The sequence below is a fragment of the Coregonus lavaretus genome (genome assembly GCF_964263955.1).
Source record: "Coregonus lavaretus genome assembly, chromosome: 20".
NCBI lineage: Eukaryota > Metazoa > Chordata > Actinopteri > Salmoniformes > Salmonidae > Coregonus > Coregonus lavaretus.
In genome coordinates, this window is record NC_140007.1 from 38,474,231 (window position 1) to 38,490,343 (window position 16,113).

Genomic DNA, 16,113 nt, shown 5'->3' on the forward strand with positions numbered 1-16,113 from the left:
TTCCTGCTATCAAAATTGGGATTCTGAACATCAGAAATGACACCGGGTTGTGTTCGTTGACAGGGCCCCACCCAGACACACCTATAGATGGCCCCCCGGAGACTAAGCCAGCCGAGGGAGAGGGGGAGCAGGCCAAGAAACGACGAGGCAGGAAGAAGAGTAAGCTGGAGGACATGTTCCCAGCTTACCTGCAGGTTTGTTCTCGCTCACCACCTTTCACCATGGGCTATTCTAAACACTTCATATGGCAACCTAAAGGACCAGTTTCCCAGAGACAAATGTAGCCTAATGGACTACAAAACATGCTCAATTGAGATTCTCCATTGAAGTTGCTTCTTAGTCCAAGGCTAGACTTAATCTGTCTGAGAAACCAGCCCAGAGTGTCTAGTGACCATTCAACTCCATGTAGGACTGGCTAACATCATCATTCTCTCTGTCTCTCTGTGTGTGTAGGAGGCATTCTTTGGTAAACAACTGATGGACCGGAGTAAGGAGGCTCTCCTGGTTCCTCCAGGACAGAGGCATCATGGGGCCATGGGTCTCCTACTGCCTCCACTGCCTCACGCACAGGGGGCCCGACCCACCGCTCCTGACGCAATTGAGGTCCGGGAGCGAGCGATGGGGGCTGGGATGCACCTGAAGCAGGAGGGGGGTGAGGGATCACAGGCTCAGATAGAGGGATCAGGGTCGTCTTCATCTGTCAAAGAACAGGGCTCAACGGACCCTCAAGGCTCCAACACTGAGAAGCATGAAGGTAAGAGATCACAGTGATGCTGAAATGTTGCCGATTTAATAAAAGTGATACTTCAAGCGTAGTGTGCAGGAGTTTTTTTTCGAGAAACTTAAAGGAATTGTGTTTTGACATATGTTATCAGTTTGGTCTTGGTGGATGTTTTTGCCCGCTGTCCTACACTCCTGTTTTTTTCTCTCTCCCAGGTCTTCCTCAGGGCATGGAGAGTCAGGACTCTGAGCAGTTCTTCAGGAAGGTCCTGGGGTCATCAGAGGGTGTGTCTCTAGGAGGGTCCCTACAGAGCAGCATGAGGCCCATCCTAGAGGGAGGCAAGGGGGAGATGAACTGCAGCGGTCTGCCACAGAGGAGCCTTCTCACAGGTAGTGGGACAGGCCTGAGCGCTGCTAGGGGGAATCTATACCCATTCACACTATCATGCCTAGAGAGCTCACTTAGAGGAAGTAGAAATGAGTAGGATGTTGAACTTAGATATCTCACTTAGAGAAAGGACTAGAAAAGGTGAACTGTGTGATGCTATATGGAGCAATAGTTGTAAAGGACCCTTTATGTTGTTCAGGAAACGTTCGTGTCATGTCACTCATACAAGCTGATCTCTTTCAGGATCCCTGCCCTCCGCTGGTATGATGGACTCCTTCCCTGGACTTTCTCAGTCTCCCTTCTTTGACATGCGGGAAAGGGGTGGCCTGTTCAGTCCAGATGGGGGAGAGGAGAGCCCGTGGGCCAACCCCTCCACCCCAGCCACCCCCTCCACTCCTCCTACCCCCACCGAGGTAGATGGAGACGGGCTGTCCTATAACCAGCGCAGCCTCCAGCGCTGGGAGAAGGATGAGGAGCTTGGAGAGATGTCCACCATCTCCCCTGTACTCTACGCAAACACAAACTTCCCCACTCTCAGACGGGACTACCCAGGTGAATAGATGGAGGGAGATAATAGTTTTAAAAAATGACAATGAAAAAGTGGAATATTCTAGTTTTTAGGACATGTATTTTTTTTGCTGTGAATGAGGTGGTGCTTCTAGAGTCCTAATGAAACAAACTTTTGTTATCTCTGAAAATGAACCAAACATCAAATGTTTTGACTTCAGATTACTGGAATATAAATAATGTAAGTTGTGATCCTCTCTCCTCTCCACTCTATGACAGACTGGTCCAGTCGGTGCAAACAGATCATGAAGATCTGGAGGAAGATTTCAGCTGCTGACAAGGTTCCTTTTCTTCAAAAGGCCAAAGACAATCGAGCGGCTCAGCGGATCAACAAGGCACAGAAGGTGAGAGTTTAGGCCAGAGCATTGATTCATAGGGCCAGCTTCCTTGACCCAGATCAAGCCCACTCCTGAACTTAAACATTTCCAATGAAAATGCTTTTATTCCACTTGAAGTCTTAATCTGGGTTCAGGAAACCAGCCCAAAGCATAAGATTGTCACTGTATGCAGTCTCATTGCTTCTCTCCAACTGTCTCTTTTCTTCTCATTCTACAGCAGGCAGAGAGCCAGGTGTGTCGGCCCATCAAGACGGAAGGGGGTGGAGGTGGTGGTGTTCGGGTCAAAGGTGAACGTCCCAACCTGCACCTCCAGATCCCCCCTCCCTCAGGTTCCGTCTCCACCTCCTCCCAACCCAGCTCGGCGGAGAGCCTGTTCCCCTTCCACCCCGACTCGGGATCCTCTTCCACCTTCTTCCCTGACGGTCCTCTCAAGACCCCGGGCTCGGCATCGGCAGATATGCGGACAGATCCCTTTGCCAAGCTGCCTCCCCAGTCCCCCCATCCCTCCACCCCATACTCCTCCCAACAGGCCGCCTCCAGCCCCATGCAGGGCCAGGCCTCTTCCTCAGGTTACCCACACCCCTGCCCACAGGGCCCTCCTCAGGGACACCCGGCTAGCCTCGGCCCCTTTGACATGCAGCCAGGGAATCCCCGGCGGGCTCAGCAGGTCGACCCCTTCTTCAGGCCGCAGCAACAGCAGATCCAGGGTCACCTGCCCCAGTCACAGCAGGGCTCTCAGGAGCACTTAGGCCCCCAAGAAAACCCTCGGTCCAGGGGTGGAGGGCCCGTGGACTCTCCTCTCTTCTCCCCGCCCCACACCACCCACTATGGAGACCCATTCCGCGGCCAGCAGCAGGGGATGGGGCGTCCAGAATACGGTTCCTCCCCTTCCCAGGTGTCCTCGCCTTCTGGGATGGGACAGGGGCAATACAGGGCTGATGTGAGCGGAGGACCCTCTCCCCGCTCCTCCTCCACGGGACGCCAGGACCTGAGTAACACGGGCTCCCCTGCAGGGATGCTGGACTCGGGGGATGGCTTGTTCAAGGCTCCCATGACGCCACGGATGCACCAAGGAGAGGGTGGGGTGTTACTCCATCCCGGAGCCTCACCCCATCCCGGAGCCTCACCCAACCACCCCTCTGAGGTCTACCGCCAGTCCCCCTCCACCCCGTTCCAGGACCCCTATGCCCAGCCTCCCCTCACCCCCAGGCCCCAGTCTGGGGACAGCTGCTCCCCCCTCCCCCAGCAGAGGCACCCCCAGGCTCAGCAGGAATCCTGCCCCAGGATCCCCTCCAGCCCCCAGTCCCAGGTCAGCTCCCTCTCCCCCCTCACTCCTGGAGCCCCCTCCAACGACGCATTCTCTGTCCAGTCCCCGGCTTCCACCTCCCGCTTCCAGTCCCCTGACCCTTACTCCCGGCCCCCCTCGCGCCCCCATTCCAGGGACCCCTTCACTGCTCTGCACAAGCCCCCCCGGCCCACCTCCACTGCTCCAGAGGGCACCCCCAGCTACAGAGGCTCACCTCACCCCAACCAGCCTCCCTCACTCCCCCCGTCGTCCACCCCTGTGGGGGACCCTCTCTCTGGGAAACCCTCTGGGTCGCCTGGGTTCAGCCGTGGCCCCAACATAGCCTATCAGATGGCCCAGCAGCAGCAACAACAACAACTCCTTCATCAACAGCAACAACAACAACTCCAACAACAGACCATAGGTGCTGACTTCCACTCCAGGATGCCCCCCCAGCAGGACCCCATAGCCCCCTGCCCCCCAGATGCACCTCACCCCCCGGGGGCTATGCCCGGTGCCCAGGAGATGCCCGACATGTCAGCGGTTCAGGATCCTTCACTACTGGGCCTCAGCCCTTCTGAGTTGGAGAAGCACAGACAGGTACATGTTCAATTTTATTTGCTTTTATTAGGATCTCCTTTATTCGACTACAGGGCTAATCTTCTGAGTCCTTCAACATCTACAGTGAGGGAAAAAAGTATTTGATCCCCTGCTGATTTTGTACGTTTGCCCACTGACAAAGAAATTATCAGTCTATAATTTTAATGGTAGGTTTATTTGAACAGTGAGAGACAGAATAACAACAAAAATATCCAGGTAAACGCATGTCAAAAATGTTTTCAATTGATTTGCATTTTAATGAGGGAAATAAGTATTTGACCCCTCTGCAAAACATGACTTAGTACTTGGTGGCAAAAACCTTGTTGGCAATCACAGAGGTCAGACGTTTCTTGTAGTTGGCCACCAGGTTTGCACACATCTCAGGAGGGATTTTGTTCCACTCCTCTTTGCAGATCTTCTCCAAGTCATTAGGGTTTCGAGGCTGACGTTTGGCAACTCGAACCTTCAGCTCCCTCCACAGATTTTCTATGAGATTAAGGTCTGGAGACTGGCTAGGCCACTCCAGGACCTTAATGTGCTTCTTCTTGAGCCACTCCTTTGTTGCCTTGGCCGTGTGTTTTGGGTCATTGCCATGCTGGAATACCCATCCACGACCCATTTTCAATGCCCTGGCTGAGGGAAGGAGGTTCTCACCCAAGATTTGACGGTACATGGCCCCGTTCATCGTCCCTTTGATGCGGTGAAGTTGTCCTGTCCCCTTAGCAGAAAAATACCCCCAAAGCATAATGTTTCCACCTCCATGTTTGACGGTGGGGATGGTGTTCTTGGGGTCATAGGCAGCATTCCTCTTCCTCCAAACACAGCGAGTTGAGTTGATGCCAAAGAGCTCGATTTTGGTCTCATCTGACCACAACAATTTCACCCAGTTCTCCTCTGAATCATTCAGATGTTCATTGGCAAACTTCAGACGGCCCTGTATATGTGCTTTCTTGAGCAGGGGGACCTTGCGGGCGCTGCAGGATTTCAGTCCTTCACGGCTTAGTGTGTTACCAATTGTTTTCTTGGTGACTATGGTCCCAGCTGCCTTGAGATCATTGACAAGATCCTCCTGTGTAGTTCTGGGCTGATTCCTCACCATTCTCATGATCATTGCAACTCCACGAGGTGAGATCTTGCATGGAGCCCCAGGCAGAGGGAGATTTACAGTTCTTTTGTGTTTCTTCCATTTGCGAATAATTGCACCAACTGTTGTCACCTTCTCACCAAGCTGCTTGGCGATGGTTTTGTAGCCCATTCCAGCCTTGTGTAGGTCTACAATCTTGTCCCTGACATCCTTGGAGAGCTCTTTGGTCTTGGCCATGGTGGAGAGTTTGGAATCTGATTGATTGATTGCTTCTGTGGACAGGTGTCTTTTATACAGGTAACAAGCTGAGATTAGGAGCACTCCCTTTAAGAGTGTGCTCCTAATCTCAGATCGTTACCTGTATAAAAGACACCTGGGATCCAGAAATCTTTCTGATTGAGAGGGGGTCAAATACTTATTTCCCTCATTAAAATGCAAATCAATGTATAACATTTTTGATATGCGTTTTTCTGGATTTTTTTGTTGTTATTCTGTCTCTCACTGTTCAAATAAACCTACCATTAAAATTATAGACTGATAATTTCTTTGTCAGTGGGCAAATGTACAAAATCAGCAGGGGATCAAATACTTTCTTCCCTCACTGTAAAGATAAATATTTATAATTTTTCGTCCTGATGACCTCTGACCTGTGTTTCTTATTTTCCTCTGATAGCGACAGAAACTGAGGGAGTTTTTGATTCGGCAGCAGATGCAGCGAAACTCAATCCGGCAGGAGAAAGAGGCCGCCGCAACCAGCAGTGCCACCCCTGGCTGGCCTGGAGGAGACATGGCAGCCTATCAGCAAGACAAAGCCCACCGTGCTCCACCACCCTACCCACAGGTACACTATTATATGTCAACCAACATGTCTGAAATCAACTTGGGTCATGTTCAAAAAATGTTTTGAATCTGAGTGAAACTGGGAGGTGTACTACCTGTCCAATAAGAACAGTTTTGTTACAGTTTGCCCTACTGAACCCTTCTCAGCGGTTCCTTAGTATTTGATAAAGTTTGAATTAAATTGTAGGTCCTTGTTGTTTGTCCCTATAGGACCGTGCCGCCACTGCTGCTGGTGCCCAGGCAGCATTGGCAGGGAAGATGCCCCTTACTGTGTGTCCCATGGATGGTGGCCGTCCGCCACCCCCAGGGACCCCTGCTATGATGGACCCCAACCAGCTCAGGTATGCACTCAACCCTCTGCTAAAAAAATTAAATAAAAAAATAACCTCTCCTTTCACTTCCCTCCATCTTACTTCTCTTTATGTCTATTTCTTAAATGCACACATAGCTATACATTGAAATAAATGCCATCAGGAGTTGTTTTCAGCAAAGATAACCTTTGTGCACAACACTTTGTCTCATTAGCTTGCGGTACATGTTTTGCATTTGTCTGTATTTCTCTTTTGTAGACAACCAGGGCCCCCCAACCCCCAGGGCATGTATGGTCGTCCTCAGTTCCCTGGCCAGTGGCAGCAGGGCCCAGGTCCCCGTCGCTTCCCTCAGCCTGGCATGGAGGGTGTGGGCCCCAGGCAGCACCTCAACGCTCCCCTCAACATCCAACAGGCCATGCAGCAGGGTATGGCTAACCCCCGTGGCCTGGTGCCTGGCCCTGGAGGGGAACCCATGCAGTCCGGGATGGACCCCGGAGGACCCCCACCACAGTTCATTGAGCTGAGGCACAACTCCCAGAGGCTGCCCGTGGGGACCCAGATTCTCCAACGAGGGCCCCAGCAACGGCCGCGCCTCTACATCCCCCAGCAGCAGGAAATGGCCCCCGGCCAGTTTGTTCAGCATCCGATGCCTCAGGGTATGGACTCTCAGACAGAGGGGGTCAGAGACTCACAGCTGGGGCTACAGCGAGGTAGTATGGGTCTATTACTGCCCCAGCAGAGCACTGGCCCCTCACAGCAGCAGCAACAACAACAACTCCATCTCCAATCCCAGACAGGTACTCCTCAGACCCCTAACACTCCCAGCTCTCACTCTGGGCAGCAGCACCAGCCTCCCCAGACCTCCACAGAGGCCCAGGCTGGAGCTCCAGATGACCCTAGTGTTGACGACCTGGAGGACCCGTTTGCCCCAAAAGGGCTAGGGGATGCCCCCGGAGATGGAGGAGTGGAAGATGAGGATGACCTGGCTCTGGATCTAGACCCTGATAAGGGTGATGACGACCTGGGTAACCTTGACAACCTGGAAACCACGGACCCGCACCTAGACGACTTACTCAACAGTGACGAGTTTGACCTGCTGGCTTATACGGACCCCGAGCTGGACCAAGGGGACCCCAAGGATGTTTTCTCGGACCAGTTGCGGTTGGTGGAAGCAGAGGGTGAAACTCCAGGTACCTCTGGGGCTCAGGACAGCAAAGTGGAACAGAAACCAAAAGTGGAGCAAAACCCAACCCCAAACACAGGGGGCGCCATTTCCTCCACAACTCTCCATCCCTCCTCCTCGGAGTCTACCGTCACCTCCAGGATAAAGCTGGAGCCAGGCCAAGTGGTGGTGAAGGATGAGATGGGAGATGCTGTCTCCATGCTCCTTCAAAGAAACAAACCCTCCACCCAACCAGAGAACCAGGGTGCTTCACTGAACTCTATGCGTTTAGGAGGGCTCCCATACCCTCTGCCGGGTCAGGCTGATTCCTTATCCTCCATGGGGGAGGACCCCCTGGGGCTGCCTGACGGAGGGGGACAGCATTCCCCTGCCGTGGATCTAGACAAAGTCGAGAGCTCCCTGGAAGCCAGTGAGCTTCCCTTGCTGATCCAGGACCTGCTGGAGCACGAGAAGAAGGAGCTCCAGAAACAGCAACAGCAGCAGCTCAGCTCCCTCCACCAGGGGGTGATGGGAGGGCACATGGGAGGCCACCCCAACCCCCAGGGGGGTCCTGGACATATCATGCTGCCCCAGCACCACCGCCCCCCACCCCAGGGCATGATGGGACAGCCAGGTATGGTGCCACGCCCTCCACACCTTTTGCAGCAGCAAAGGCTCATGGGACAACCTGGGTTGACGCCGCAGCACATGGCTGCCATGGCTCAGCAACAAGGAATAATGAGGGTGGGGCAACCTGGAGGTATTCATCCAGGACTCAACCCTCAGCAGCAGCAGCAACAGATGGTCAAACAGTCAGCTCTGGCTAATAACTTCTTCCCTGATAAAGGTAAATAAATATACATTCTCGAGATTGCTTGAATCATGACTCTTGCTTGAATCATGACTCTTGCTTGAATCATGACTCTTGCTTGAATCATGACTCTTGCTTGAATCATGACTCTTGCTTGAATCATTAATCTTTGTTTGAATCATTAATCTTTGTTTGAATCATGACGTTTTCCTTTCATATATTTGACCTGGTGTTTCTGCTTGCTCACAGATCTAGACAAGTTTGTGACGGACGACATCATGGATCCCATCGTCAAGGCGAAGATGGTGGCACTGAAGGGCATCAAGAGAGTGTTGGCACAGGACCCAATGGGGGTTCCCTCTGGCATCAACAGGCAACAGGTCTCTCTGTTGGCCCAGAGACTAGCTTCAGGAACAGGAGACCCACAGGGTCAACTCGTGTCTGGCCCATCTAAGGTACAGTGTCTCACTTGTCCAAACATAACCAGGACAATATGTGTTCATAATATTTATTTTGTAACACAGATCAATTGCTATGGGATCTTCAGAACACAATCACTCGATTCGTTTAGCTGATTTATGTATTTTGACTACTTTTTAGGAAGGGGAAAGCAGTGATTCAACACAATCTAGACCCAACCCTCCCCAGTTTGTACAAGGGATCATCAGTAAGTTCTACTAATTTCTCATCTTTATAATACTTAAATGTATTTCAGTTAGTTGATGTAGTCCAGTGTTTCCCAAACCTCTTCTTGAGTACCCCCAGCCATTGAACAAATTTGATGTATTCCAGTACAAGCCAACCAGATTGAATTGGTCAACTAATCACCCCCTGTTCTCACTACCAGACGATGCGGAACAACACCAGTATGAGGAGTGGCTCCTGCACACCCAGCAGCTGCTGCAGATGCAGCTCAAGTTCCTGGAGGAGCAGATTGGAGCTCAGCGCAAGTCCCGCAAGGCTCTGTGTGCCAAGCAGCGCACTGCCAAGAAGGCAGGCCGCGAGTTCGCCGAGGCTGACGCAGAGAAACTCAAACTGGTCACTGAGGAGCAGAGCAAGATCCAGAAACAGCTGGACCAGGTGGGGAAAATGCTCCGAAAATCCTTACCCTCTCCACACCCCCACCCACCCTCGTGTTTCCAGTCTTAAGATGGTACTAGGCACCTGTTAACCCATATCTCTTGTTGTGTTTCAGGTGCGAAAGCAGCAGAAGGAACACACCAACCTGATTGCAGAGTACAGGAGCAAGCAGCAGCAGCACCAGCAGTGCTCTGGTCTCCTGGCCCCAGGGCCCTCTACCCAGGTGCCCCACACACTCTCCAAGATGCCTGGGCAGATGATGGGCCAGCAAGGAGCTCCCGTGATGAGCCAACCTCCAGGAATCATGCCCCAGGGAATCATGCCCCAGGGAGGGATGCCCGTCCGAATGCCCCCTCAGGGGCAGCCGTTCCTGGGAGGAGGCCAGCCCCAGCACCTTGGAGCTCTGGGAGTCAGACCCCCTGGTCCTCCTGGTGGTCCTCCCGCAGCATTCTTCCCCCAGGGTCCAGGAGGAGTCCAAGGAGCAGACCCAAGACTTATCCAGGAGAGACAACACAGGATGCAGATGATCCAGAAACTACAACAGCAGCAGCAACAACAGGCGACGATGCAAGGCCAGCAGCCCATGCCACATCCAGGTGGCCAACCAGGTATGTTGCCACAACCACAGCCAGGCATCATGGGTAACCCTATGATGGGTCAACAACCAAACCTCCAACAGGGAATGATGCCCAACCAGGCCATGGTGCCCCAGGTTACAGTATCAGGCCAGGCTGTGGCCCAGCCACCGCAGACCCTGATGGGAGGGCAGCCTATGAACCAGCCTCTAGGCATGACTGGGGCCCAGCCAGGTATACAGCAGCAACAGAGGCCTCAGGTCATGATGGGCGAGCAGGGAGTAGGAGGACCCCCTCAGCACCATGGACTCAGAGGACCCGGCCAGGCCCAGCTCACACCTCAACAACAAATCCTGGCCCAGCGCATGTTGGCGCAGCAGCAGCAACTGAAGCTACAGCAGCAGCAAGTGGCACAACAACAGCTCAGGCAACCAACACCACAGGGCTTCATCAGCCAACCCAACCAGTCTCAAGACTCCCAGGGAGGACTATCTCAACCTGCCACCCCAGGTCAAATGGGGTCTTCTCCCGCTTCAGCAGGGGGGAGCACTCGGGTCACCCCTCAACCAGCTGAGGGGCTGCAGCATGGGGAGGGTGGCATCCTTAGCCCTATCTCTAGGACCCCTCCACAGCAGGGTGGACCTGGACCTTCAATCCCGGGCCAGATGACCCAACCAGGGGCTGCTGGAGAGCAACAGGCGGCAGTGGGACAACAGCAGAAGTACATGGCCCAGCAGCAGCAACAGCAACCGGCATCACAGCAACAACAACAACCTCCTCAAAATGCTCAAGCTGGACTTCAACAGCAAGCAGGTTACCAACAGGCTGGCATGCATCCCCAAGTACAACAGCAGCAACCACAGCAGCAACAGCAGCTTCAACAACAACTCTCTCTACAGCGACAGAGCTCCCTCAATGCTGATGCCTCAAAGTCTGGTTTGGTCACCGTCAAGCAGGAAGGACAGCAGATGTGTTACATGGCCCAACATCAACAGCAGCAACGACTACAACAACAGAATCTTATGCAGCAAGCACAGGACCCCATTGGACAACAACCGCAACAACAACAACATGACGGTATGGGCCAGATGCAGAATGTGATAGGTCAACAGAACCACCCTGGTCAGCCTCAGCCTGTCGCTGGTATGCCAGGCCACCCTAGCCCCCAGCAACAGGCTCTCATGGCACAGCAGGCCCAGCAGCAGAAGCAGCATGCCATGATGGGCATGCTGAGAGCCCAGCAGCAGGTCATGATGCCTGGCCAGAGGCCTGGAGTTCCACCTGGTCAGATACGCACCCCAGTCAACATCCAGGCTATCATAGCCCAGAACCCCCAGCTCCGACACCTCACCCCCAACCAGCAGATACAGCACATCCAGGCCATGATCCAACAGCGCCAGCTCCAACTGCAGCAACAACAACAGGGCCAGATGCTGAGGCTCCAGGTGGGTCAGGGACAGCCAGGGCAGATGAGACCCCAGGGGCCCCCAGGACCAGGGCAGCAGGTGGGACAGGTCCAGAGAATGCCTGGAGGTCTGGAGGCCCAGCAGCAGCAGATGCACTATGGAGGAGCTCTGGGGAAACCAGTGGGAGTGGGCTCCCCGCATCAACCAGGGATGATGGGCCCCGGCCAACCACTGGGCGTGGTGACCCCTCAGATGCAGCAGCAAGGGATCATGGGACCTGTAGTCCAACAGCAGCAGCCAGGAGCCTCGCCTCAGTACGCCTTGAGTGTCCAGCAGCAGCAGATGATGCAGCAACAACAGGCCCAACAACACCAGATGAGAGGCCAGGTGCCCATGGCTCGCTCCCCCATGGGGCAGGTACGTGCTGGGCCCCCCCAAGGCCACCACATCAGGCCCATGTCTCCCCGTCAGCCCCTGGCCAACTCCCCAGGAGACCCCCAGCGCCACGCCATGGCACAGGCGATGGGGATGCGTCAACCCAACCCAAACCAAGTCATGCAACAACAACAGCTCCACATGACTCAAAAACACTTCCAGGGCTCTCCCTCCCACCCAGGCTCCCCTGCAGGATCCTCAGTCCAGAAACAGGAAGCAGGCATGAGCCCAGCTACCCCAGGCACGCCACACTCCACCCACATTGCCTCTCCGTCTGTAATCGACGTGGCAGCTGGGAAAGGTAGTCCTTACAGTCAGATCAAGCCCTCTCCTCTCAGGTCACCTGGAGCAACGAACAGTCCCCTGGACTACCCTGGGCTTAAGGCCGAAAGTGGCGACACAACCCAGAGCCAAGTCCCCCCGAATGGGCTTTCGCCTCAGAAGGGTGAGAGTGGACCGCAGGTCCAACAGCATCCACAACAGGGCTTAGTGAACCAGGGTGGTCCTCAACCTCCACCAGGCTCCAGAGAGGGAGCTCTGTATAAGATGACCCTACAGAACATCAAACAGGAGCCCAGAGAGTTGACCTGTGACAGGGAAGGAGGTGGTGGTCCTCACTCTGGGGCCATCAAGAGGGAGGTGACTGGGGAGCCGGTTGGAGTGTTTGGTAACAGTGGTCCTGGACCAGGAGGGGACCCTGGAGCCCACGTCCCCAGGACTGAGACAGGACAACAGCTACTGCAGAAGCTCCTGAGGACCAAAAATCTGCAGCTGGCAGCTCAGAGGCCCTCTGAAGGCATCCACAACGAGATCAATGGACACATCAACAGCAAGCTGGCCATGCTAGAGCAGAAACTACAGGGGACTCCACGCAATATGGAGGTGAGTTGGATATATCCTGTCCGTTATAGATTTTTTTTTATTCTCCATGTTGCAAGCTAGTAGGTGCTAGTCATAGAAATAGACTTAAGCCCTATTCGGACAGGATTCGTTTTACAGGGGGAGGTCGGGTAATGTAATTACATGCACAAAAGACCACATCTATAATTTTTGTCCCGTCAGAATTTGCCATGTCAGTCATTTTTACTTTTTACTTTTTATTATTATTGACGTTATTATTCCAGCCCCAAAAACCTATTTATTTTGTCAAACTCCAAGGTCCTCTGGTACTACTAATCCCGTACCTGTGTTTTGAGGGATATTAGAGTTGAACAGGTGTTGCACACAGTTTGGGTAAGAACATGGGAAAAGATTGATGCTTAAAACAAACTGCTGTGGATGCCTACAGATGTACTTGTCTTGTAAAAGTTGAAGCGGATGATATTGTGCCAATTAATTGATAAATTGCCAAATACGTTAGTTAATTAAATGTCTGCATACAGTTCATGTTTTTTTATTGAGATTGTTTTTTATTTATTTTATATATTTATTTCACCTTTATTTAACCAGGTAAGCCAGTTGAGAACAAGTTCTCATTTACAACTGCGACCTGGCCAAGATAAAGCAAAGCAGTGCGATTTAAAAACAACAACACAGAGTTACATATGGGGTAAAAAAAACATAAAGTCAAAAAATACAACAGAAAATATATATATACAGTATGTAGCAAGTTATGGAGGTAAGGCAATAAATAGGCTATAGTGCAAAATAATTACAATTAGTATTAACACTGGAATGCTAGATGTGTAAGAGATTATGTGCAAATAGAGATACTGGGGTGCAAAAGAGCAAAATAAATAACAATATAGGGATGAGGTAGTTGGGTGGGCTAATTTCAGATGGGCTGTGTACAGGTGCAGTGATCGGTAAGGTGCTCTGACAACTGATGCTTAAAGTTAGTGAGGGAGATAAGTGTCTCCAGCTTCAGAGATTTTTGCAATCCGTTCGTTTTGACTTTCTTTGAACTGAAAGCCAATATTAGGCTATCCCTAGACAAGTTGAAATATCTTCACGTCTAGAACAGCCTCCAGGCTTCCATCATAACGATACATTTTAAATGAGAAAAAAATAAAAAATGACGGGGCAGTTTGGTAAAACTAATCCTGTCCGAATAGTCAACTGGAAAAACAGACATGCTGGGGTATTCATTACATAAGACGTTCTATAGTAATAAGAGTCCTGTGCAAATAGGGCCTTAGAATGTTTTAGAAATTGTATTTCTTTATGGTACTAGTCCACTCAAATGGGATTCCTTGCTTCATTGCTTTTGTTTGTCCTCATCACAGGATCTGCAGTCCATCACAAAGAGGGCTCCTGTTGCCAAGGCAAAGCGCTCCAACAAGACTGGAGAACGAGCGCCCCAGTCCCGTAAGAAGAAGAAAGAGGAGGTTGGGAAGAGCACTGAAGCCCTGATGAAACATCTGAAACAGGTAAGACCTTTTCTCACTGAAACGTAGTGTAACACTTGAATTTAATGAAAGGTTGGAATGAACCATTGATTTTAGTGTATGCTGTATTCTTTTTAAAGATATTATTGTGTTATGAAAAGCGCTCTATAAAAAATAACTTTATTCAAACAGTGCATGTTTTGTAGGATGCCACTTTTGACAGTAATACTTAATGTGGCTTTCCCCATGCTTGTTTTGTTGTTGTGAAAATAAAAGTTACAATTTTGTCATTCTTTTCTTCCAGGGCCTTTCTCTCCTTCCCCTGATGGAGCCCTCCATCACTGCCAGTCTGGACCTGTTCGCCCCCTTCGGCAGTAGCCCAGCCAACGGCAAGGCCCTGCTCAAGGGCTCCTTTGGAAATGCGTTACTGGGCAACATCCCAGACTACTACTCTCAGCTGCTCACCAAGGTATGAGCAGCAAGCTGATGTGTCCAGCATGGACTTACAGTTGTGGTCCAGATTTCCAGCTGCATATTGCTCTTGATGCAGGAGTAACAGTGTGTATACTGAACGAAAATATAAACGCAACAATTTCAACGATTTTACTGAGTTACAGTTCATGTAAGGAAATCCGTCAATTTAAATAAATTCACTAGACCCTAATCTATGGATTTCACATGACTGGGCAGGGGCACAGCCATGGGTGGGCCTGGGAGGGCATAGGCCCACCCACTTGGGAGCCAGGCCCAACCACTGGGGAGCTAGGCCCAGCCAATCAGAATGGTTTTTTCCACACAAAAGGGCTTTATTACAGACAAATACTCCTCAGTTTCATCAGCTGTCCGGGTGGCTGGTCTCAGACGATCCCGCAGGTGAAGAAGCCAGATGTGGAGGTCCTGGGCTGGCGTGGTTACACATGGTCTGCGGTTGTGAGCCTGTTGGACGTACTGCCAAATTCTCTAAAATGATATTGGAGGTGGCTTATGGTAGAGAAATGAACATTCAATTCTCTGGCAACAGCTCTGGTGGACATTCCTGCAGTCAACATGCCAATTGCACGCCCCCTCAAAACTTGAGACATCTATGGTATTGTGTTGTGTGACAAAACTGCACATTTTAGAGTGGCCTTTTATTGTCCGCAGCACAAGATGCACCTGTGTAATGATCATGCTGTTTAATCAACTTCTTGATATTTCACACCTGTCAGGTGGATGGATTATCTTGACAAAGGAGAAATGCTCACTAATGGGAATGTAAACAAATTTGTGTACCAAATTTCAGAGAAATACGCTTTTTGTGCGAATGGAACATTTCTGGGATCTTTTATTTCAGCTCATAAAACATGGGACCAACACTTCACATGTTGCGTTTATATTTTTGTTCAGTATATATTCGCTCGCCCAGCACCTAAGTTTAACAAGATGTGCATATGACAACAAGCACTTTTATTGCTCTCAATGATCCCACTGTCCACTGTGTAACCTTTGCTAACCGTATATCCTAACAGAGTAACCTCAGTAATCCACCGACACCCCCATCCTCCCTGCCCCCCACACCACCCCCCGCGATGCAGCACAAATTGCTCAACGGGACTACAGCTGTGGAGGAGCTGACTGAGGGACAGAAGGAGACCGAGACCACAGAGGACTCTATGGGTAAGACAAGGCTTTTATTGTTTTTTTTTCTTCTTTCAAATAAAGACACACTTAGTCTCACTTCTGAACGTCTGTAGGGTTTTATACAGCCGCCGCAAAATTCAGGTAGTGAATTGTGTAATCTAAAACCCTCAGCAATTTCATGGTCCTTCGAGCCGGATAGGAACAATGTAAGGATTTTGTAGAGTGCAATCCGACTTGATGAGCAGCTGAACAGTATGTTAGTGGATTGTCTCTCTCTCTATAATTTGTCTGCAGATTCTGTGACTGAGGAGGTGAAGAGTGTGGATATTTTAGCAGCGCTCCCCACCCCACCTCACAACCAGAACGAGGACATCAGGTATGATATGGAGCCTGTCTGAATCCTGTGTCGCTGCGTAACATGCACTGTATCAGTGACGGCTGTGTTAGTGATTTAAAGCGTTTTGGAGGAGGATGGGTGAAAAATAAATTTGAGAAAAATAACTTTTTAAATAGCCTAAGCCAATGGGATGACATGCTTTTATTGGGATGACATTATTGTTATTT

General features: G+C 51.2%; 1 protein-coding gene across 1 annotated transcript in view; it reads left to right on the plus strand.

Annotated features, from left to right (window-relative positions):
* The window catches only part of kmt2d (lysine (K)-specific methyltransferase 2D), a 44,907-nt gene that overhangs the window by 15,834 nt on the left and 12,960 nt on the right, over positions 1–16,113 (plus strand). The window contains exons 22-38 of the mRNA XM_084184673.1: positions 64–194; positions 454–754; positions 937–1,110; positions 1,352–1,660; positions 1,895–2,019; positions 2,231–3,898; positions 5,656–5,823; positions 6,033–6,163; positions 6,392–8,142; positions 8,356–8,561; positions 8,707–8,773; positions 8,954–9,186; positions 9,302–12,484; positions 13,828–13,971; positions 14,234–14,398; positions 15,438–15,585; positions 15,844–15,925. Of these exons, the coding sequence (XP_084040799.1) occupies positions 64–194; positions 454–754; positions 937–1,110; positions 1,352–1,660; positions 1,895–2,019; positions 2,231–3,898; positions 5,656–5,823; positions 6,033–6,163; positions 6,392–8,142; positions 8,356–8,561; positions 8,707–8,773; positions 8,954–9,186; positions 9,302–12,484; positions 13,828–13,971; positions 14,234–14,398; positions 15,438–15,585; positions 15,844–15,925 (8,986 nt within the window). The remainder of the gene's footprint in view (positions 1–63; positions 195–453; positions 755–936; positions 1,111–1,351; positions 1,661–1,894; positions 2,020–2,230; positions 3,899–5,655; positions 5,824–6,032; positions 6,164–6,391; positions 8,143–8,355; positions 8,562–8,706; positions 8,774–8,953; positions 9,187–9,301; positions 12,485–13,827; positions 13,972–14,233; positions 14,399–15,437; positions 15,586–15,843; positions 15,926–16,113) is intronic.